We start from the raw sequence: 25,304 nt of genomic DNA, 5'->3' as shown, positions 1-25,304 counted from the left end.
ATCATCATGAGTCCCTCTCAGGGCAGCAGAGAATGAGGAAGTACAAGCTGGTATCTGATTTTACCCACGCTATCCTTGGATCTGCTGTAGAGAACACTGTCCTTGACTTCCAACTTTTCCCAGTGTTTCAGCAGTCTCAATCCCAGGGCGGGCTTATTATCCCTCTCTCTTCGTGATGGTCTCCTTCTTCTGTCAACAAAGGATATCACACGACTGACGATGGGGTCAGCTCTCTGTTTCCCATGTGTTTCCTCAATTGAAAAGACTAGGAGTGTAACTACTCCTCCCTGAGTCAAACTGTTGGCACAGTGGGTCAACTGAGCACCGTATACAGGCCTGCTGGATTCCTAACCTAGACAGGACTCAAAATTTTTTTTACGCCTTCACTTCTTATCTGGCTCAAGCTCCCAACTTGGACACTCTGAACACTACCCTCAGAATTTTACATTCGCATGACAGTCAGAAAGCTTCTTGAACTAATTCTAAGGTTACATGATGAGCCTTACTCTCCAAGGCTTCACAGAGTTCTAACAAAGTGACATTAACTCAAAAATTCAGAGTTATAGCAAAACACATCACTTACAATTTCACGCTTCTTTTTGCTCATCATTGAAGATGTACTGTCATTTGTGCATTGTTAACTTTAGCAGCTGTTTTAGTAAGAAAATGACAGAGAGCTTCTTTAGTTTAAGAGTTAAACCCATAGTTGTGGTTTGACTTCTGCTCTGTTTCTGCTCTGTGGTCTTAACCATATATTTATGCTGGTATTAAATACCAAATATTTCTGCTTTTTCTTCATCTTTAGTTTCACAAACCTCAAAAAACTAATACAAGAGCAAAGATTCACAGAATGTCTGTGTAATTTTCATTGACTTCCCTTTTTTAGAAAAATGTTCATACTGCAAAATCTTCTACGTGAAATATAATGATGCATACAAAAGCACTTTTGTGACAGCAAAGCAATTGAATTTTGCCAGAATTTAATGACATACATTGGATTACTTGTTTATTCTATCAATCCTCATGTAAAACAAGCTTTAAACAAACAAACTATTTCAAATACATCCACTTTATTAGCAGCAAGGAACACAATCGTGCTACTCGACTTTGCAGATAGATTTGTTAACACATATTAAGTAAACTTTTTATTCCCAGGGCCCTATCAACTTATTCTTTATTTAGTTTTTTTTTTTTTTTTAAACACAAAAGGCCATAGCTACACTATAAAAAAATAAACCTGTAATAAATACATTAAAAACCTGGCAGCACTTTACAGTAAAAAAAAAAAATGGTAGCAACATTTTAGGTTTTATGGAACTGAACTTAAATTTATGGTTAAAAAAACTGTATATTTCATTAACTGATAATGTAGATAATGATGTAGAGCGGGCCTTACATGAGTAGACATTAGATATCATGTGGTTATTTCAGTTAATCACTGTCTGTCTGTGGTGTGACTGTGGCAGGGTGAATGAACAAAATAACGCAGTGTGAAAACAGTCACTGTTAGAACTTCTCTAAAATATGATTTTCAAGATGAACAGAGCTGTAACTACTTGAACACACTACATTAGTAGCTAAATATCTTAGAATGAATCTCTCTTTTCTTTCTCCCTGTATTTCTGAGTAGAGTTTTGTCTCCTCCTCCCTCATCACTTCTTTCAAACACAGGAAGCGTCTGGTTTCGCACACATAAAACAGTCGATAATGAGACAGTATGGGATCCAGTGCATTGCTTCTCATCTGTGAGTATTTGATCATATTCTATATCTTCTTTATATATATATACAAATTTAATGTGCTGATATATTACGTGTTACATTGGCCGTTTACTTTTGTGATATCAAAAAGTTCATTCAGGGCATCATATTTCCCCTCCCCTTTTTTTTTGTATTACTTAATCCGACTCATGGAAAATTTTATTTATTCTTCCATAATTTTGTGACTTCTTTGGAAATTTCCACTATTCGCTTCTTTCTTCCATTGATTTCTGCTCCAAGAAACTGGAACTGTCCAATAATTTGCATTTGGAGTGGCATTCTGCACTTTTCTTCTAGTGAAGATTCTTCTAAAGCCACACTTCCTCTTCTTTAATGTGATTGCTGAAATCTCACTTGGTCCAGATAGCCTTGTTCTTCTGTAAGGTAGTATCACTTGTGTGATATTATATATATCTACTGAAACAAATATCCAAAAGTATGAAGTTGAGTTGTTTGCTCATAAAGCTCTCTCCTCTCTGTCCTTCTCTCATATATATGTATACCAAGAAAAAAAGAAAAAAGAAAAAAACATTTCTAGAAAGTTCCAGAAAGTTCTAAACTGTTCTTTTCTAACACTTTTCATTCTCTCTGCCCTTCTTATTGAAAATTATTTGCAAAAAGTATTTGGCCATTAAAATTGTCATATGGACACAGTTTATCAAACCAAGTGGCATCTATAGATAGAAGTTAGTTCTGAGAAAAGCTCGAGCATCATTTGTTAATATATTAACAAATGATGCTCGAGCTTTTCTCAGAACTAACTTCTATCTATAGATGCCACTTGGTGATATCAAAAAGTTCATTCAGGACATCACATTTCCCCTCCTGACACATTCATCATTAATCTTCAGCACCTTGAAAAGCTTTTTTTTGTGTGTGTGTGTGTGTGTGTACTTAATCCTACACATGTGGAAAATTTTATTTATTCTTAAATAATTATGTGACTTCTTTGGAAATTTCCACTATTCGCTTCTTTCTTCCATTGATATTAACAAATGATGCTCGAGCTTTTCTCAGAACTAACTTCACTTTTCAGTTATTTTTAATCACTTGGTCTGAACTTTATTTTTAGTGGTTGTATGAAGTCATTTCAAACGGATATCCAGCAGAATAACCACAAGTTTCATGTTCCACCAATGCTTGACAGTCAGACTTTTGTCTTCTTTTTTAAACATATTTGTTTATTCATATTTTGCAAAGCTAATAAACTTTATTTTGAGAAATGTCTTGATGGAAAACTGTGTTTGTGCTGTATTTATTTAAATGTTACTTGTTTTGATACATTGCAAATATGTTGATACATTTTTAAATGTGTTTTAAAGGGTTAGTTCACCCAAAAATAATGTCATTTATTACTCACCCTCATGTCGTTCTACAGCCGTTCATCATCCAAACACAAATTAAGATATTGTTGATGAAATCCAATGGCTCAGTGAGGCCTCTATTGAGAGCAAAGCCATTCAAACTCTCAAGGTCCATAAAGGTACTAAAAACATATTTGAAACAGTTCATGTGAGTTCAGTGGATCTATCTTAATATTATGAAGTGACGAGAATACTTTTTGTGCGCCAAAAAAACAAAATAAAGACTTTTCAACAATATCTACATGGGCGGATTTCAAAACACAAAACACTGCATTTTTTGCTCTTATTTTTTGCACTGTTTTAACAATGTCTTTAGTACCGTTCTTTTCTAACACTTTTCATTCTCTCTGCCCTTCTTATTGAAAATTTTTTGCAAAAAGTATTTGGCCAGTTAAATTGTCATATGGACACAGTTTACCAAACCAAGTGGCATCTACCAACAAATGATGCTCAAGCTTTTCTTAAAACCAACTTCCCTTTTCTGAGACACTTTTCAGTTATTTTTAATCACTTGGTCTGAACTTTATTTTTAGTGGTTGTATGAAGTCAGTTCAGACGGATGTCCAGCAGAATAACCACAAGTTTCATGTTCCACCAATGCTTGACAGTCAGACTTTTGTCTTCATTTTAAACATATTTGTTTATTCATATTTTGCAAAGCTAATAAACTTTATTTTGAGAAACAAAATAAAGACATTTCAACAATATATGGCCCGATTTCAAAACACTGCATTTTTTTGCTCTCGTCGCTTCATAAAATTATTGTAGAACTATTGCAGTCACGTCAACTGTTTTAACAACGTCTTTAGTACCTTTCTGGATTTTGAGAGGTTCAGTGACATTGTTGGCAATGGAGGCCTTTCTGAGCCATCAGATTTTATCAAAAATATCTTAATTTTGTGTTCCGAATATGAACGAAGGTTTTACGGGTGTGGAACGACATGAGGGTGAGTAATTAATGACAGAAATTTCATTTTTTGGGTGAAGTAACCCTTTAATAAAGTCTTGTTTGTGTCAAGTGTAAAGTTGTTTGAGGTTCATGCTCATACACTGGAGTCCCTAATCATGCAGATTTTGGCTGCATGCTCTGAGTAGTACTGTACAGTAAGAAATTATTTCTCATACCCCGGAAATGAACATTTCTTAGAATTAATAAACAATTAACACTGAGTGTTCACTGGACAAACAGGTTAATTGATTGTAATATTAATTTTACTACATTAAGTTAATTCGATTACCTGATCCAAATATTTATAATTAATTACAACTAGTTCAAATTAATTATTCATATTTCTTTTGAGCTAATTTGCTGTCAATGCACATGTTATTTTCTAAGGCACGTTTATAAAAGCTACTTAAATGTCCTAATTGAAATAAGGGGTAATTCTGGCTTAATCTAAGCCCTGTCCGTGAAACCAGTGTCTAAGTGTCCAAATAATTTTTGCAGCCGCTGTAAAGTCACAATGAATTTGATGGTGTCAAAGTCAAACAGGAAGTGATGTTGTGTGTCTCAAACACTTTGACCTAATTTGGTTTTGACTTCTGTAGCTTGTTTTGTTCCAGTGAAGATTTGCTTTTAACATGTATTTGAGTGTCTTTATACACAAACTACTATTTTACATGCAAAATACAAAAGGAAGCAAAACAAATAAGAGTGATGGAGACAGAGTTACAGCGATTCACTGTTTGATCACATTAGTTGATGAGAATAACATATGTTGAATGTTGTGAAGCTCAGTGGTTCAAACTTCTTCTCTGTTGTTGAGCATCAGTGAATCATCAGTGAATCGACTCTTGTATCAGTTCACGAGTCCTGTGACGTCATTGTGTGTGGTGATGTTAAATGCTGGAGAATAAACCATCAGTTCTCACCTGGATGAGCATCAGAACAGAAAAGCACTTTCAGTTCATGTAGAATAAACTCTAGACATGTTTCAGTGTGTGATTTGCATTGTGTTGAGGTGATGGAAATGCTTCATATCTTTGTGTCTTCTGCTTTTAGTGCTGATGTCCTTCATCCACTCTGGACTCAATCAAGATGCTGGAGGTACTGTGCAGTACTACAGTAAATTAGATTTCTTTGTGTGTGTGAATTGTGTTATAGTTGTTTATTTGTCTACATGGATACATCAGGATCCCACATTTGTCTCTTTGCTGATGTTTTATGTCAATGTTTTGCACATTTCACAGAATCATCTGACTGTAGTTCCTTATGCTGCAAAAACAGAAATCTGATATTTATTCAATCAATCAAACAGTCTTGCAGTTGTAAAGTAGTTCAGTCAGACATTTATTTCAAAAGATCATAATCCACTGTATAAAACAGAATGAGTTCTGCACAGTGAGAGTTTTGTTCAAGTCTCTGAGGTGCTGCAGTTGTAATGTTCACTGTAATCAATGACTGTGTCATTAAGATCTTGTGCACCAACTATGCTTAGCTTTATTCATTCAGTATGGTTTGGTTTGAAGGACTGGGAGAGATAAAAGCTTGAGAACAGACAGCTAGAAGTTCACAATTTCTTTTCAGATCTTTTAAAACATTCTGGCTGTAAACAGCACCATCTACTGGTCAGAGCAGGTAGCAAAATAATACAAAGGACATGCAGACTTTCATTTAGTTTTTACTAATACTTACATACATTTTTGATGTAAATATTACAATTTGCAACCAAACTAGATTTTTAATTTAATAGTGTTTTTCTATTAAATTAGAAATTAGAGACGTTTTGAGTTCATGACTGTGATCTTGATACTGCAATGGTTTTCAATATTTACTTCTATGTTTATCAGTGAAACCTGTAATGAAGGTGACGCCAGATCAGCGTGTGTTCAGAGGAGAGACAGTCACTCTCACATGTGACTTACAGGGAGGAGGAAACACTCAATGGACATACAGCTGGTTTAAAGATGGAAACCCTTTCTATCCATACAAAACAACAACAGCAGAGTTCAGTTACACATATAACAGTGGTAAATACAGCTGTAGAGGAGTGAGATCAGACTCACAGACAAACATCAGTGCTGCTGTTACACTGACTGTATCAGGTGAGTGTTCATATTCAGATCTGTTTAATGATCATTTAAAATTAATATTTCAACACTTATCAACCACATCTGTTATAAGAGGACTCAAGAAATCCACTTTTAGTCATTATTCTGTCACTGCACACATCTTAGGTGTGTTGTGTGTTTTGTGAATGTGCTGGTTTACTATAAAATCATGTAAATTGTGACTTTCCAGTGTTAATGGGCATCTCAATCTTTCATATTTACTTTAGTTACTGTCACTACAGGTTATAGTCACAGCTGTGATGAGAATAGAAAAGGACTTGAGTGAGAGAGTTCAATACAGATGAGTTTTGTACTGAAGTCAGAGAGAATGACGTGACTTACAGATAAACAAACAAGCCTGCACCGGCCCTTTACGGGCCCACTTAGGGCTATAGCTTAGCCCCCAGGAATCCCTCAGGACCACACAGGGCCTGCACTATTAATCTAATCTACAACAATAAATCTGTCTCACTATAAATAATTTTTGGCTCACACGCATGAGCTGATATAACTATCACTCCATCAGCAGCTACACAGTTATTACCTTTAAATAAAGCAAAATGCAGCATAACATCAGTGTTTCTGGACTCATCATTGACTGAAGCACAGGCTCCACTCTTTAGCACAACCTCATAAAACTCAGACAACAGAAACAGAACATTAAACACTAATAGATCTCTATAGATCTCTGCATCTTCACTTATTACAAACTAGTTTGACTTTATTTCTTTCATTCATAGCTTCTTATTAAGAATTAATAGAGGTTTAGATGTTTTTGTTTTATTGAAATAAGTTTGAAGTCACTGTTATGGAAGTAAGTGTTTGCTTTATTTGGGTCTTGACTCTTAACTTTAATTGTTCTCTGGTTGCTGCAACTGTGTGTTTCTGAAGCACATTTGTTATAGCAAAAGTTGTGAGAATAAAAACTGATCTCATCTAGAGTCTGATCTCTGAGGACATTATTTAGACTTAATAATTTCACATTAGTAGCCCACCACTTCACAAGTGGTGGGCTACTAATATTTGCTTTAATATTTTGAATAAGCCAGAATTACCCCTTGAACCCCTTGAACATTACTTGATGTCTATATGAGGCCAAGAGTGTTAAAGAAACACTGAAGCAACTCAAGTTAATTAGATAATTAAGTGATTAAAGTTTGACTGTATTTCTGTCATTCATCTCATTCAAGTTCTTATTGAGAATTTTGAGAAGATTTCTAATGTAGTTGGATGTATTTATGACACGCATATTCCCGTCATCGCACCTTCCAAAAATTAAACTGATTACTGTATGGAATGTAAGGATGCCATATGGAAGGGTAATCCAAAATATTATATGCTGTAACCACTACCACAGCTCTTGAATAAACACTAATTATTCGTAATTTATATGGTCATCTTTATTTTCTACAAATACAAAAGCAGCAGTTATTCTTTTTCCTTTTAGATTTTAATATTCTCCCAATACTTGTATTGTGGTCATCTCCTTTTCATCTGTCAGTGTTGATGGTACAGGTCCTCCCCCCATTTTACGACCACTGCCTTCTTGCTGTTGGCTGAGTAGAAGTCAAATGTTAATTTCATTACCCTAATTAAGAAATGTAATAGGTTGAATTGAGAACATTTAATTATGTGAAAAGATCTTTAGACTATGTGGGAAAAGACAGGGGATTTTGCCGTGGAACATCTAACCTTAAGCCATTGTTTAAGCCAAAAAGTTAGTGATTGGTAATTTTTTATGCAGGTTTGAAGAATGCTGTTTAAAGAATGTTTTCTGCCAACATGATAAGAACATTCATCAAATACTAATGACAATATATGGTGATTTCATGAACATCATTTTGAGAGTTTAATTATAACACTTGCATAAACATTCCAAGGATGTTCTTTTAAAACAGCAAACATTTAAGAACATTTAAAAAACCTTCTACAAATGATGTACAAATAATGTTTTTGTGCTAAATTTTTGAGAACATAATTAAAGAACAGATAACATTGAAAAAACATTCTATTGATGTTACTGGAAAAATGTTTGTTCATAACTTTGAGAGAACCTTGCGGGAACGTTAGCCAAAGTTATGAGAACGTTCCCTGAGACCAAGATAAGACCAAGACTTTGAGGGGTTGAAACCGATTGAGGCATGAGACCTGCACACCTCAAATTCATCTAAAAGATCCACATATAATGCCTGAGAAATGTCTTATTTTTAGTCAATAAATACAATTAGAATAATAAGACACTATAGAGCAGTTACCAATAAAATGAAATCAGTAACAACAAAATAAATCTTTGCACTGCAGATGTGGCACAGAAGTTGCATCTGAATTGCTACAATTACAACTGCATAAATATGTGTATCTGTAGGTGAGTGGCAGCAAATCACTTAATGAGTGAATCACAGAATCATTTATTCAACCTGTTTGTTCAAAGCAGCTGATTCATTCAGTAATGAAACACAGTTGCTCCGAAACACACAACAGTTCTGCTGTGGATTTGTTTGGAAATTTTTCCTTTGCTGAAATAGCAAAAAAAAAAACTTCTGTTTAAAATTGTCTAAAATGTAAGTCACTTAATTGTAACTCGTTTATTGAACGTTTGTATTAAATCAATATCACGTTTGCAATTGGTGAAAACAAGAGCAAAACAAATACTATGAAATATGGCATAAAATAAAGTATAAACTGCATAGTTTCCAAAAACATTTAAAAAATATCTCTGAAAGAGCTGTTTGACTCACTTTATGTTTTCGTCTCTCTTCACAGATTTACCCACACCTACACTGACTGTGACACCAGACAGATCTGTGTTCACTGGAGAGAGAGTCAATCTGAAGTGTGTGATAAACTCTGATCACAGTGACTGGAGATATGAGTGGAATAAAGACTACAGTGTGTTACAGACGTCTGAGCGTTACACTGTAAACAGAGACACTCTCAGTATTGTTGGAGCTGTTAAGTCTGATCAGGGTCAGTACAGGTGTGAAGGACACATAGAAGGAAGATCAGTTTCATCACGATCAAGCTCTATTTATCTCTCTGTGATGGGTGAGTTGAACATCATTGTCCTTCTAAACTTACTTTAATCACACAACCAGTTCTCTCTCCTCTTTTGAAGAGTTAACTCTGTTTAATTCTCTCACAGATGATTTGTTCTTGTTCAAAACAGTTTGAGCAAGACAGAACTGAATGCAGGGGTCTTCAAACCTGTTTTAAAAGTAAAAGTACTTGAACAACATCATAAAAACACTGCGCTCCTGCATGTGTGCTATACAACAGTGAAACATTAAGCTAAACAGCTAAAATACTCCAAAAACATATATTTTTTTGTATTTGTATTAATTTATTGCTGCCTGCACCACTGGAAATCTGTTTAATTTTCTCTGTTCTTTTGTTCAAAACAAAGAAACTGAATGCAGATCTGAAAATGCATTTTAAAGCTGAAATATTTTTAACTTAAAGTGTGATCTTAAAAACACAACACTCATGGCAAGAGTGCTGATAAAAAAAGAGACACGACAGCTAAAGACGTCTGTCTGATGGATGTAAACACAGACCTAACAACAATTAAAAATACTTTAGTGTTAATGGTTGCTAATTATACTTCAATTCTATTCAATATGCATACATTATGCATCTTTTTATTGCTGCTTGCACTTACTGAAATCTGAGTATTTATACAAATGCAGCCTTGTGCTGCTTTTCAGATTATCTTGTTGTCGTTTTGTCCCTGATTATGACTGAAAGTTCATCAACTGTCTATCAAACATTAGAATTAAGATTTATTTCATCCAACACTCAAAGTTTCAACATTAGCTCACCTGAAAATAAAAAATTCTGTCTTCATTTAATCTCCCTCATGTCCTCCAAATCTGTTTTTCTTCCTTAGATGATTTTTGTTTTTAATAATGTGCTGATTGCTATTATAATGGATGAGATGGTGAGCTTTCAGAGTTCAAAAAGAAAACAAAAGCACAATAAATGAATCATAAAATAAGTCTAATGACAGAAAATCATGAAGAGAATCCTGTCCAGAGACACAGTTTAGAAACAAAACATGCAGCCTCTGTTTACTGACAGTTTACAGACATCTCTGATCACTGATATTCTGCAGAAAAAAAGAAAGAAAGAAAGAAAGAAAGGGGAAAAAAGGCTGTCACTGTCAAAACTCTACACATTGTATGTGACCAGACTGTCCAGTTATTTCACAGCAGACATACTGGTTCATTTTACAGTTTTACAGAAGAAAACAAACTTTAGATGTTCGAAAGAAATCACTCATCAAACACAAAGGAACAGGTTAACTAGTCATTACCTTTACTAGTGGAAAAAAGTAAATTTATACAGAATTTGCATGAAACCATTTAGTTGATAAACAAAATATGAACACATTTGTGTTTCTTCAGATCCACCCACATCTACACTGACTGTGACACCAGACAGATCTGTATTCACTGGAGAGACAGTCAGTATTAAGTGTGAGATAGAGACTTACAGTAACTGGAGACAGAGAAATTATCTGACATATGACTGGAGAAATGACTGGAGATATGAGTGGTATAAAGGCAACAGAGACAGTGTGTTACAGACGTCTGAGCATTACACTGTAAACGGAGACACTCTCAGTATTGTTGGAGCTGTTACATCTGATCAGGATCAGTACTGGTGTAGAGGACAGAGAGATGGAAGACCAAACTCATCACAATCAAGCTCTCTTTCTCTCTCTGTGAAGGGTGAGTTGCCACAATAAATGATTGAAAACTGACACATGACCTAATCACATTGCAAGTTTAATTTGGCACTCTTTTTTACTGTCTAAAATCATATAAATGTCGTACAACCTGCAGTTGTGTGAATACAAAAGAATATACATGCAGACTAGAAATGAATATCAGGGTTTCATTTAGTTGTATCCAATTATTACAAATATTTTTGATATAATATAAAAATGAAATGTGTTGCACAGAAAACAAATGTTTTGTCTGCATTATGTGCACATTGAAGCTCCAACAGCAATATTCTTTTGCTGATAATTTCAGCTTTATGTGTGTGATATATTTTTAGAAGTGTTTTAGGAGAAATGTAAGGTTCAATAGAGTCAATGCTGAGCAGCTTTCTTATTAGGCTTCTTTTCCAGTTCAGCCACTCTCAAAGGAAAACAGTACGATGACAGCCTTTTCATAAAGGAAATAAGACTGTGTTCATTTCAAATTAACTTCAGAATTACAATACACAATAATCCATAGTGGGAAACAACAAAGTTAGAACCACAGCTAACTCAATAGTAAGCTCATTGCTCGCAAACTCAGAAAAAGGCAGAAAAGATAAACTACACCATGTGACAGACAAAAAATAAATGCTAGATGTATTCAAAATAGGAACAATAAAACCATAAAATACACAAATAAACCTTAAACACAACATAAAATACAAAAAATGTACTCAGCCACATGGAACACAGTAAACGTGCAATAATATCAGAAATGCAAAACAGTTTTTTAAAAATAATCTAACATACGCTTTAGTAAATTTATTAACATCAATATATTTCCTTTAATAATATGGATGGCTAATATAATTAGAAAAACTAAACAGATATCATGGAACAACAGTGATAGCCTTCCTTACCTTTTCATAAAGGAAATAAGACTATGGAGGTAAGGAAGGGGAAACTCCCCCAAAGAAGCACAACAGACAGCTCCCCCCAATGGCAGGGAGAGCACATTACACCTTCCCTACATATATATATATATATATATATATATATATATATATATATATATATATATGTATTTATAAACAGTAATATTGAATATATTTTAAGATGTCATTTATTCCTGCGATGGATCATAATATGCTGATTTGATGTTCAAGAAACATTTATTATTATTATTATTAATGCTGAAAACAGTTGTGTACATTTTTTCATGATTCTTTGATGAATAGAAAGTTCAAAAGAACAGCATTTATCTGAAATAGAATCTTTTGTAACATTATAAATGTCTTTACTATTACTTTTGATCAATTTAATGCATCCTTGCTGAATAAAAAAAAAAAATTCTTTCATTTCTTTCCAAAAAAAAACAAACAAACAAACAAAAAACAACTTACTGACCCCAAACATTACTGTTTTTACTGTATTTTTTTGACAACATAAATTCAGTCTTGGTGAGCAAGAGACTTCTTTCAAAAGCATTAAAAATCTTACTGATCGCAAACTTTTGAACTGCATCAGATTAGTGTATACAAAAAGAATGATAAAAACAGAAGAATACTGAAAAATATGACCAATAACACCTATAAATGAACTCAACGCTGCATCACTGTACACTTACAGATAAACCGAAGCCAAATCTGACTGTAAAGCCCCAGAGTTCAATGTTAACTGGAGACACAGTTACTCTCAGCTGTGACGTGGGACAGTCAACTGGATGGACGTTTCTCTGGAGGAAAGACTCAAACCCTGAATTCATTGATCATTCAACTAAAACAATCAGTTCTGTGAGAGTCTCTGATGGAGGAACATACCAGTGCAGAGCAGAGAGAGGAAAATACTACACAGAGATCAGTGATACAATTAAGATAACAGTAAGAGGTAAGTGCTCTTTTACTTTGTAGAGTTTTTTAGTGAAAGCTAATTTTGAGTTTAAAATCATTCAAACATGAAGTGTGTTGTTTGCTCTTTTCACAGAGAGACCCAAACTGCGTGTTCAGCCTGATGTTCGTGTGTTCAGAGGAGAGACGGTCACTCTCACATGTGACATACAGGAGGCAGGAGTCTGGCGGTACAACTGGTATAAAGATCATTACAGCAGAGGACAAGACCAGATCTATTACAGTACAGGACAAGACAAGAACTATATAATCACATCTGTGGATCAGTCTCATGCTGGTGTGTACAGCTGTAGAGGAAACCAGACTGAAGCCCCACAGCACTCAGAGTTCAGTGATGGAGTTACACTGACAGTATCAGGTGAGTGTGTTCATCTTTCATCACATCACTTTAACCCAAAGATAGAAAACAGTTGTGTTAGTTGAGAGTTTACAGCTGTGAGTGACAGAGAATACAAGGCTGATTAGGATCACAGATCTTCTCAGAGTACATCATCTATATCCTCCAGACATGTTCAGTTCATTCAAGTGATCTGCTGCCCTTCAGATCATCTGCAGATGAATGAAATGGCCAGTGGGAGACTTGATCAAGGTCAGGATAGAAATTATGTTATAGAGTCACGGTTTATCTGCTGTCAAGTGTCGTTGAAGCAGTTTTTCAGACTAGAATACTGAGGACGTGATGGAGCCTCCTCAAAACACATGAGAAAACTAATGACAGTACAACAGCAAACTAGAACATATGATATTAAATATGAGATAAAATAATGGATAAATAGAGTTTTGTAAAACATTTACAAAATAGTTTTCCCTGAAAGATTCACTTTGTGTTTTTGTGTTTCTTCACAGATTTACCCACACCTACACTGACTGTGACACCAGACAGATCTGTATTCACTGGAGAGACAGTTAATCTGAAATGTGTGATAGACTCTGATCACAGTGACTGGAGATATGAGTGGAATAAAGGCAGTTCAATATTACAGACGTCTGTGCGTTACACTGTAAACAGAGACACTCTCAGTATTGTTGAAGCTGATAAGTCTGATCAGGGTCAGTACTGGTGTAGAGGACTGAGAGATGGAAGATCAGTTTCATCACAATCAAGATCTGTTTCTCTCTCTGTGAAGGGTGAGTTGAACATCATTGTCCTCATAAACTCTCTCTACATGATCATGATCACAACCAGTCAAGAGTCTTTCACTCTCAGATGCTTCATTCACCCTGCTGATAAATACAGTTTTCGCTTTTTATTTAATTCTCTCTCTTCTTGTGTTCAAAACTATTTGAAGGAGCAAAACAATGAAACTGAATGCAGATCTGAAAATGAATTCTAAAGCTGAAGTATTTTTACTTGAAGTGTATCTTAAAAACAACATTTATGGCAAGAGTGCTGATAAAAGTCAAGTCGTTTCAAAGCAGCTTTACAGTGGTATCAGGAAAATAATGTAATTAAGTTTGTTTTAGCTGTATAGCAGCTCTAGAAGAAAACAGTGTCATTGTCTAACTAGTAAGTTCTGTATTGATTCATTTCCGGTGTAATAATCATTAGTTATTAATTTAGTTCATTTATCTATACAGCAGCTCTGGAGAAAACAGAGCTCAGTTCAGTTCACATACAATGGTGTCAATGCAGGCAGATCAGTAATATTGTTGAATAGGTGAAAAAAAAACAAGAAAAAAAAACAGACCTGACAAAACAGCTAAATCCATCTGACACATGTGAACACAGATCTGAACAACAGCTAAAAATGTGTTAATGGCTGCTAATTACACTATTTCATCCATTCAATAACTTTTTTTTTTTTAATAAACATAAAACATTTTTTCATGTGTAATTACTTTTTTGCTGCTCACACTTTGGGAATCTGAGTCTTTATACAAACGCAGCTGTGCTTTGCTTCTCAGACAATCTTGTCATTGTTTTGTTCCTGATTATGATTTACAGTTCATCAAACATTAGATTTAAGATTTATTTTATTCAACACTCACAAAAAATGTTTCAAAATGAGCTCACCTGAAAATGAAAATTCAGTCATCATTTAATCTCCTTCACCCTCTTTGTTCAAAATCTGTGTCTTTCTTCATTAGAACAAAATTATTTATTTTTTTAATCTATTTTTAGTAATGTGCTGATCGCTGTTATAATGAAGGACATAGTGACTGGAACATTCAGAGCTCAAAAAGGACACAAAATTGTTATAACAAAAATGACTAAGAAGAGTATTTCAATGTCAAAACTCTGTGCTTTGTACGTGACCAGAAAAATACATTGTAGCTCAGACAGAAAGTTCAGACTGTCCAGTTATTTCACAGCAGACATACAGGATCATTTTACTGAGCATTACAGAATAAATGAACTCCAGATGTTCAAAAGAAAATCACTCATCAAACACAAAGGAACAGGTTACCTAGTCATTACCTTTACTAATTGAAAAAAAATTGTATTGTTGTAGTAAAAGTTGATTGTATAATCCACATTTGTGTGATATGTGAATGTAAAAGAACATAGACTGGATATGAATGTCAACATTTTATTTTGTTTTTACTAATAATTACAAACATTTTTGATGTAGTTCATATTCAGATCTGTTTAATGCTATAATCTAAAATCCATATTTCAGCAGTTATTCTCTTCTGTATCCACTGTTGCAGACAAATACTCAATGATTTGTCAAACACAGGTGAACTCTGACTCTCGAGGATCTGAATCTGTTCTTGTTCTCCTGCAGGTCTAAAGCCAAAGCCTGAACTCACATCAGATCCTGCAGGAGCTGCACTGACAGGAAACACAGTGACTTTGACCTGTCGCATGGATCCGTCTACTGGATACTGGGACCTTTACTGGTACAAACACACACTGAACCCTGAGACAGAGAAGAGAGAAACAAACTCCTACAGACTGAAGATTGATTCAGTGTCTGATGGAGGCCAGTACTGGTGTAGAGCTGGAAGAGGGAAACCAGTCTATTACACAAACTACAGTGATGCACTGTGGGTCAATGTTACAGGTGAGAGAGAAAACTGTGTGTGAGGCAACATATAGATCAGAGACAATATCTTCAATCAGAGGCGGAGCCAGGATTTTTTCATAGGGGTGGCCAGGCAGGGGTCAGCAACCAGTCTGGGGTGGCACAGAAATCTTCATTATTTCAACATAAAAATGAGTCTGACTATAATTTACTGGACGGTGCCTACAACACAACTGAATACAATTAATTTGTACTTAATTGTAATTGAGATAGTGAATTAGATCATGGAATGCTGAGTGAATATGACCATTTAAAAAAAAAATATTCCTCACCTGCAGGCATATTAATAAAGGGGCTCACACATAGCTACATTTCAACTTGCCAAGAGTTTGTTCTCCATTGTTGCATCTTCATGGATGAGACATCCAGATAACTACATACTGTAGTGTAGTTCAAAGATTATTCAACCTTCATTGAATTTTATGTATAATCAATGAACTCTTCAACAATTCTGAGTTTGTCTGTTTCAAAAACTAACCGAAAAAGTAAACACTAAATGTTTAACTTTCTATATTGTCAAAATAAATAATTGCTACAGTTTTATCATACATCAATTAAACTCAGTACAAAAAGAAAATGTGTTCTCTTTTGAATTCCCATTTGCAAGAATGTGAATACGGGCAGAAATCAACAGCACATAAATGCCAGAATGTAAAATTAATTATTGTATGCATTTAAATGTAATACATTTTTGTTTGTACTTTATAAATTAACTCAAAATTAGCATCTTTTAGTACAAATGCGCAGTTCTCACATTTATTTATGCATTAAAAAATTACATATCAGCATTGTGCCTTATATTGTGATCTCACATATATAGCAGAATATTTTAGTCCAGAGACATGTTACGCATAGCTATATATAACAAATACATATGTAACGGAGGCCAGCTAGTAGTTGCTGTGCAAGTAAACCTCACTCCTCTGATCTCAAGAGATGCTCGGGGTTTCAGCCTTTAGTCTCCTTGTTAGAGTGTCCGACTCCCACGCCGGAGACCCAGGTTCGAAGCCCGTGCAGAGCAGGGCGAGTAGGACCTGGGTGGAGAGGTTATACATACACGCATTCATGCATGCATAGTTTTAACGCAGCTTTAATCGCCTTTTTGGTTGTTCCATGACTTAATTGATGACAGAACTACGACATTGCATGCTTGTACTTTCTTTTGCGCTTTATTTATAGTGAAGTAAGCCTAATACACAGTGTGCCGTATTTGCGCGTGATTGAAAAGTGCACGCCGCGAGCACAGTATACCGGCTGACACGACAGGAAAGTAGGCTAAGTTTTTTCTGAGTTTTACTGACATAGATCTGACCGCAGAAGGACGCTTTTTTCTCAGCATCTGACAAGAGTGTCACCGGCTTTCACACACGTCTTTCAAAATAAAAGTGCCATCATAAAAAAAGGATTTTACGTTTGGTGTTGTTGTTTCTTTGACTGCACACATTGCGACCCACTCAAAACGGTCTTGCAACCCAAAAAAAAAAAAAAAAAAGTAAGCTATAATGTTCGCCGCTCACTGTTGTTCTACTGAAGCTCATTCGGCACCTGTATCCTTTCCGCACGCGTTTGATTTGCACCTGGCGCTGAGGCGAAGTTGGAGTGTGTGTCTGAAAAGTCTCCCGTTTTTTGTGGTCTTAAAGAGACGGTTCTGCGTTTAAATAAACGCAATTCTTGTCAATTAAAGAGGATACAGAAACAGCAGTTGTGAGCGGGGTGGCCAAAGGGGTGGCCAAGCTTAAGCCAAGGGTGGCCATGGCCACCCCTGGCTCCGCCCCTGTTCAGAATGTGTAAAACTTTAAATAAATGTAATAATCTGTGTTTTGTACAGTGAGTCCTAAAGCTGTGCTGACGGTACGACCTGATGAACGAGTGTTCAGAGGAGAAACAGTCACTCTCAGATGTGATATAAAGTGGGGAGGAGACACTGAGTGGACATACAGATGGGGAAGAGAGGGAACCAACAACTTGAATATAAACTCTGCCAATCGATGTACAAAACAAGAGTGCTGCACCAGTGGAGTTAATAAATGGAAACACAGAGAAGCTGTCAGTCTGTGCTCAACACAAGAGTTGAACATCAGCAGTGTTGATCACTTTCACAGTGGTAAATACACCTGTACAGGACAGATAGACACTCAGATCTCTCAGCGCAGTGATGCTGTTACACTGACTGTATCAGGTGAGTTTGTGTTTGTTGTGATCAGCTTCTCCATCAGTTTCTCTATGGCTCTGTAACTCATGATGTTTTGTTCAGCTGAAGCTCAGGCAGCAGTGCGAGTGTCTCCACAGCCGTGGCTGACTGAAGGAGAATCAGTGACTCTGATCTGTGAGGTTTCAGGCTCCTCTACAGGCTGGACGTTCAGCTGGTTCAGAGATCATGATCATCTGTCAGACAGCAGCAGAGGAGCTGGAGGATCTTACACTCTCAGTCCTGCTGCTCTACAGCACACAGGAGTTTATACGTGCAGAGCAGAGAGAGGACGACCAGCCTATTACACACGACACAGCAGCACACAGCCACTGTGGGTCACTGGTGAGTGTTTATGTTTGTGCTCATCCATATTTGTATTTCATTGCAGTCTCTGTGCTGTCAATTTTGAATGAGATTTTCCTCTTTTCAGGTGTTTCTTCTTCAGTGTCTCTGGTCATCAATCCCAGCAGAAGTCAACACTTCTCATCTGACTCTCTCTCTCTGAGCTGTGAGGATCAGAGTAACTCTGCTGGATGGACAGTGAGAAGATACACAGACAAAGACACAAAAACTTGTTCAACACAAACAGGATCTGCATGTGTAATTGAGTCTCTCAGCACATCTGACACTGGAGTGTACTGGTGTCAGTCTGAATCTGGAGAGAAACGTCATCCTCGAAACATCACTGTACATGGTGAGTATAATCATGCTTACAACTAGATGAAACATAATAAAAACATATATATATATATATTAAAAAATCAGTTTGTTTAACTAAAAATGTATTTTTTGAGATCAGCAATTTTTTTTTTTTTTTTAATGTTTTGGAAAGATGTTTGTTGTTTGTTCATCGAGGCTGCATTTATTTGATCAAAATTACAGTAAAAAACAGTAATATTCTGAAATATTATTACAATTTCTATGGGAATATATTGTAAAATGTAATTTATTCCTGTGATCAAATCAGCATTTATTTAAAAAAATAAAAAAAATAAATCAAAAATCAAATACTTAAACAAATTTAAACAAAATTTAAACTTAAATTTGAAACAGATTTAAATATGGCTGATTAAGTACAGCCTGTATCATCACAACCATCTGTTGATGTATTTCTTGTGTTTGTAGATGGTGAAGTGATTCTGGTGAGTTCTGTTGATCCTGTGATTGAGGGAGAGACTCTGACTCTACACTGTTTACATCGATCTACAAACTCCCCGATCCTCAGCGCTGATTTCTATAAAGACGGATCACTGGTCCAGAATCAGACGACAGGAGAGATGAGCATCACTGCTGTCTCAAAGTCACATGAGGGTTTCTACTACTGTAAAACAGAGAGAGGACAGTCACTCCACAGCTGGATCTCAGTCAGAGGTGAGAGTCACTGGAGTCTGTAACTGTGAGATGATTTGATTTGATTCATGAGCATCTGATGAGATTCACCACACGATTATTATATATGAGTCTCTGACTCTTATTTCTGCTGGAGAACAATCAATTATTGACATCAGTGTTTATTGTTTCACATAACTCACATGAATGAAAGTGACTATCAAATCACACACAAAATATACTGAAATATAATGAAATCAACACCTTATAAACAATGTCCAATTCAATGAAATCAAGAGTGTTTTATTTTTTTTCTTCATTTGAAAAGTAGCAAAGAATGAATCTGATTGTGCTCATATGTGGTCAGTGTCATTTTTGGTCTGAAGAGGAGAATATATATTTTTTTCTTACCCCTTAAAGTTAAACATTAAAATGAATAACTTATATTAATATACTATTCTGTCATCATTTACTCACCCTCATGACTTTCTTTCTTCTGTGGAGCATAAAAGAAGATATAAATATATCTGTGTTTTTGTCCATACAATGAAAGTGAAAAAAAAAAAAAAGATTCATACAGGTTTGAATACAGAGCTCTATGTTGGTGGAATATTATGAGATTGGAGTAGAAATATTGAAAGCTTTTGAATTCACTCACAAAACTTTGGGTTCCTCAAGAAACTTTTTGAAGCCCTTAAGAGCTCCGTAATGTTGCTCAATAATGTTCTTGTGTTTCTGTTTTTCAGTGTCACGTTCAGGTCAGATTTCTGTCTTCAACATCCTTGGTTTTCTTCTGGCAGCTTGTCCGTATCTGTTAGCGACAGTCGTGCTGCTTTACAAATGTTACAGAGCAAGAGGTAAAACTTCTGTCTGATCTCTCTCTCTCTCTCTCTCTCTCTCTATCTCTCGCAATTCAATTTCAGTTCAAATGAGCTTTATTGGCATTACTTGTACAGTGAGCAATGAACAAAATAATGATTATATAATTCATAAAAAATAATAAATAAATAAATACACAAATACATTTTTTATAAACAAGAGATAACAAGAAAATGATTCATTATATATAAACTGTACATACATTCAGACATGATAAGAATATTTCTGACTTTATTTTTGTCCGCTGGCTGACTCTCTTGGTTTGTGACAGGCTGCTACATATTTTGCTGCTGTTGTGATCAAGCTGTTTTCTCCCAAAATATGTCTTAATTTTTTTGAATTTGGTAATGCCATAAAATTTGGTGCTATTTGTTGACATTTTGTGAGACAGGCAGATCTAATGTTGTGATAGTAATCACAATATATCAGGAAGTGTTCTTCTGTCTCCACCTCTCTCTGAGAGCACAGTGAACACAGTCTCTGCTCTCACGGCTGCCGTCTCTGTCTGTGTCGTCCTCTCTCTATTGATAGTTTTCACAGGACGTCACGTCCTGAGGGGAACGCCCCCCTGGCGGGCAAAACAAGGTTTTCCTCCATTGCACGCCAGTCATTTTTACCAGGTTTGTAGTAAGATCTAATGTAGTAAGACAGTGATATTAAAAGACCAAATTCAGTATACACCTTATTGATTATGCATACTTTGTTCAGGCAAACAAATTTGATCTTTTAATATGTTTTAGTACATTAAGGCACTTTACGGGTGGGTTACACTAAGGATTCTTTAGCCTGGCGTCGGTTCACCCTCCGCCTAATGCTGCTTGATCAGCCCTTTCATTCTAACGGTCTTTCTGCGTAGTTAATCTGTGTTTAAAATGAAGTGGTGCAACACAACTCAATTTAAAATAAAACCCAGATCAACAAATCCTTGATTAGTGTTAAACTTATTTACTTAATTTAATCCTTATTGGTGCAAATAACCACCCTTGTGTTTTTCACGTTAGCTTTTTAAAAAATCGTCCCGCTGTTTTTAGTGATTGAAATCACTGCAGGTGCTGTATATGGATCACAAGAGCCCAAAACTTGCATCTTATTCACATATTTTTGTTTTTAAGATGGAAAATTGACAGGCTTGTGCTGCAGTTACATGGCTGCTCCGCGACAGTCACGTGACTGAAAACTATGAATAGCCAGATACTGATCACACTGTATTTGTTCAGTGTCTTTCTCAGTTTGAGCTCTTTCACACAGCTCAGGTTTTCTGCTGGTTTATAATCTCTTTTCACGTGTAAATAGAGTTTTTTTTTTTTATTTAGTGGCATCTTTCCAATAGGCAGTGTAATTAGGGCCCGAGCACCGATGGTGTGAGGACCCTATTGGAATTGCTCCGTTTATTATTATTCTTCTCCAAAGTGAATCACATTTTTTTGAGGGCCTGAACATGCTCGAAAACTCATGAAACTTTGCACACGCATCAGAAGTGGTGAAAATTTACGTCTGTTATGGGTTTCAGAATTGGGCAGGGCAAAATGGCTCGATAGCGCCACCTAATGAAGTGCCCCTCGCGCTACATTTCACGTAGATTTTGAAATTCGGTACACACATTTAACAACCCAATACCTACAAAAAAGTCTCTTGGAACAAAATCTGAAACTGAACAGGAAGTCAGATATTTTGAATTAACTTGCCATTTTTTGCCATTTCCAGATGTTGTACTTTAACAAACTCCTCCTAGAGCTTTAATCAAATCAATGTCATATTTGGTCAGTCTAATCTAAAGGCCTTTGCGACGTTAAATTGCGAAGATCTAGACTTTACACTGAAGGGCGTGTCCGTGGCGGCCTGACAAAGTTCGATGTTTCGCCTTGAAACAGGAAGTTGTTGTAACTCGGGTATACAATGTCTGATCTGCCCCAAACATCACATGTTTTATTAGAGTAGTGACCTGAAGACATCTTCATGACAATATACAGTTACAGTCATAGCGCCACCTGCGGGCAACAGGAAATGACATGTTTTACACTGTGATTAACTCCTCATAGAGATTTAACCAGATCAACATCATATGTTGTCAGTCTAATCTTAAGACCTTAGTGATGATAAATATCAAAGATCTTGAGTTTTCGTTGGAGGGCGTGTCCGTGGCAGCCTGACAAAGTCTGATGTTTCACCATGAAAGAGGAAGCTGTTGTAACTCAGGCATACTATGTCTGATGTGCCTCAAACTTCACATGTGTGATAAGAGTCCTGGCCTAAAGACATCTATATGACAATATTCATTTAGTCATAGTGCCACCTGCTGGCAACAGGAAATGACATGATTCGCACTGTAATTCAATCCCAGGAACTCATTTCAATATGCCACGAAGTACCAAACATGCTAGAAACACGTTAAATCATGCAACACTTAGCTAAGTGCTAATGTATGCGATTAACGGCATGAAACAGGAAGTTGTAGTAACTCAGGCATACAATGTCCGATCTGCTCCAAACTTCACATGTTTGATAATAGTCCTGGCCTGATGACATCTACATTGCAATATTCAGTTATGGTCAAAGCTCCACCTGTTGGCAGCAGGAAGTGTGGCACTTTTAAATGATTTTACCATAATTCTCCTGTATTTACTCGCTTACATGCATGTCACCCACTTTTCACTGTTTTCCTAAGGCCAATGGGTGGCGGTGAGCCCAGGTGCGAGGGCCCTTTTATCGCTGCTTGCAGCTTTAATATTGTTTTTGTAATTGTATAATTTGATTGGGTCAGATTGTGCTGTGCTGGTTTAGGTAGAGTTTCAGGGGCTCGTGTGCAGGTTCTGCTCCTGGTACTGCAGGGTTCAGTCTGTATGAGCTCGGTCCACTGCATTTTAGGTGCTGATAGAATTTCAGAGATCATTTTTGGATACTGATTAATAAGGGGTATTGTCCTAATTCAGCTCTGCATGATTTGTTTGGTGTCACTCTGTTTACTTTTAGGATGCTTTTTTACGAATTTGGGTATGCAGAGTTTCGATTTCCTCTTTTTCCCATTTAGAAAAAAAAATTGGGTTTTTAGGGGTCACCATATCTTGCTGCCCATACAGAGCAATTGGTTTGATTATTTATTTATATATTTATTTATTTATTTATTTATTTTTTAAATTATTTTTAGCCAGGTTTTAATTGGAATTTCATATTGAATTGTATTTTTAATCATGTAGAAGACCCTCATTGCTTTTGCATTCAGTTCTTTCACAGCCAGATTGAAGTTTCCTGTTGAACTTAGTTTGAGTCCCAGATAGGTGCATTCGTGGGTGTGTTGGATGACCTGGTTTCCTGCTCTAAAGGTGTATTTATTTTCCCTTCACCTGGATCTGTTCTGATTATTTTTGATTTTGCTAGGTTAATTTTAAGAGTCCACATTTGACTGAATTTCTCTATGATGTCAATGAGCTGCTCCTCTTTTGTTTTTGACAGAATGACTAAATCATCTGCAAAGAGGAGTTAAATAGAGTGGGGGTCAATGGGCAAACTTGTCCAACTCCTCATTGTTGAGAGAAAAATTCTGTTCATTTGTTCCCTATTTTTACAACAAATGTATTGTTTTTAATCATGGTGCTGATTAAATCAAATGTTTTCCCTTCTAATCCCATTTTCCAGTAGTTTTAGGAAGAGTCCTTTGTGCCAGACTGAATTAAATGCCTTCTCAATGTCAAAAAAGCAAGCGAAGACTTTGGTTTTGTTTCGGTGTACGTGTTTGTCAGATGTTCTGTGTTTGGGCAGAAATCCAGTTCGACTTTTCTCCAGGATTTGGAGAGTTTTGAGAAAGTTCTGCGATCTTATATTAATTATCGAACAAAATATTTGATTTTTTGTCCACTTGTAGGATTGTTGCAGCCTTTGTAATTGAGAGGTCTGTCTGCATGATTCATTGGTTTGAGTTTGTAAATTCGTTTTAGATATAGTGTAATTTTACAGAGGTGTTTGAGGACTGTCTGTGATTGATCTGAGATGCACTGGGTCAATGTCTGTAATGAAATAATCTACTGTATTGTTACCCAGACAAGAATTAAAGGTATAACAGTAAAAAGACTCTCCCCGTATGTGACCGTTCACTATAGACAGGCCCAAAGAATGACAGAGGTCTAGTAGGCTTTTCCCTTTTGTTTGTGAATTTGTCATAATTATTTCTCAGGTGGTATGAGAGCAGAGGGCGGCTGGTGTTTGTAATATATTTGTCTCCCTGTGTTCAACAAAGTCTGGTTTATTTACAGTTCTGGCCTTTAAATCTCCACACATTATTTCCTTTTGTCTGGAAATGGAAGATCTCATCTTGCAGGATGTAAAAGGTTTCTTCATTGTAATAGGGAGATTCAGCCGCAGGGGTAAATATGTATCACACAAGAATATGTGACGGTCTGTGGAGAGACCATATCTTTTTGGATTTTTAACCAAATGTAAACTTTCCTGATTTTTATAGATTTGATTGTGTCTATGAATCTCTAGTTTGGTTGAAAGAACAATTTCTCTGAATCCAGTTGAGCAGCCAGTGGACAAATCTCTTACATTCCATGTTTCTTGTTATTATTATAATGTCAGAATTCTGAATTTCTGTTTTGAAGTCTGTTTGCTCTTAATACCAGAAATGGAGGACCTCAGCCTTAAATAATCCAACATGTTATTTTTAAGGAATATGAGCCCATTAATTAATCACTTTTGTTATTTCATATAAGACAAACATTATATGTTGAAATGACAGATCAAGAAGAATATGTTAAATAATATGATGTATCTAAGAATATCTTTTAAAAGAAACATATAAATAAAATAAAATAAATGGTAACACTTTACAATAAGGTTCATTAGTTAACTACATTAATTAACATGGAAATTAATGAACAATAATGAACCACTTCTACAGCATTTATTAATCTTTGTTAATGTTAATTTCAACATTTACTAATACATTATTATAATCTTGTGCATTAGTTAATGTATTGTGAACTAACATGAGCAAACAATGAACAGTTCATTAACTAACCTTACTGAATATTAGTAAATACAGTAACAAATTGCTCATGGTTCATGTTAGTTAATACATTAACTAATGTTTAAC

The 25,304-nt window shown here is 35.7% G+C and overlaps 2 protein-coding genes and 1 long non-coding RNA gene across 3 annotated transcripts in view; 2 read left to right on the top strand and 1 right to left on the bottom strand.

Annotated features, from left to right (window-relative positions):
* The window catches only part of LOC127515316 (histone H2A-like), a 123,105-nt gene that overhangs the window by 91,111 nt on the left and 6,690 nt on the right, over positions 1 to 25,304 (bottom strand). The gene's annotated exons all lie outside the window — the stretch shown is intronic.
* LOC127515339 (uncharacterized) lies at positions 1,708 to 6,163 on the top strand. The gene is made up of 3 exons (XR_007930811.1): positions 1,708 to 1,745; positions 5,127 to 5,171; positions 5,915 to 6,163. It is a non-coding gene; the product is annotated as an uncharacterized LOC127515339 (long non-coding RNA).
* Positions 10,551 to 19,144, top strand: LOC127515633 (immunoglobulin superfamily member 1-like; the record flags this gene model as incomplete). Its single annotated transcript, XM_051899515.1, has 8 exons — positions 10,551 to 10,905; positions 12,510 to 12,767; positions 12,864 to 13,145; positions 15,517 to 15,795; positions 18,071 to 18,349; positions 18,453 to 18,527; positions 18,625 to 18,701; positions 19,133 to 19,144. Coding segments are annotated over 8 exons (1,617 nt in total), but the record flags the coding sequence as incomplete, so codon positions are not given.

Source organism: Ctenopharyngodon idella, chromosome 7 (genome assembly GCF_019924925.1).
Source record: "Ctenopharyngodon idella isolate HZGC_01 chromosome 7, HZGC01, whole genome shotgun sequence".
Lineage (NCBI taxonomy): Eukaryota > Metazoa > Chordata > Actinopteri > Cypriniformes > Xenocyprididae > Ctenopharyngodon > Ctenopharyngodon idella.
Note: the sequence above shows the minus strand (reverse complement) of the source record. Positions and strands in the feature narration are given on the sequence as shown.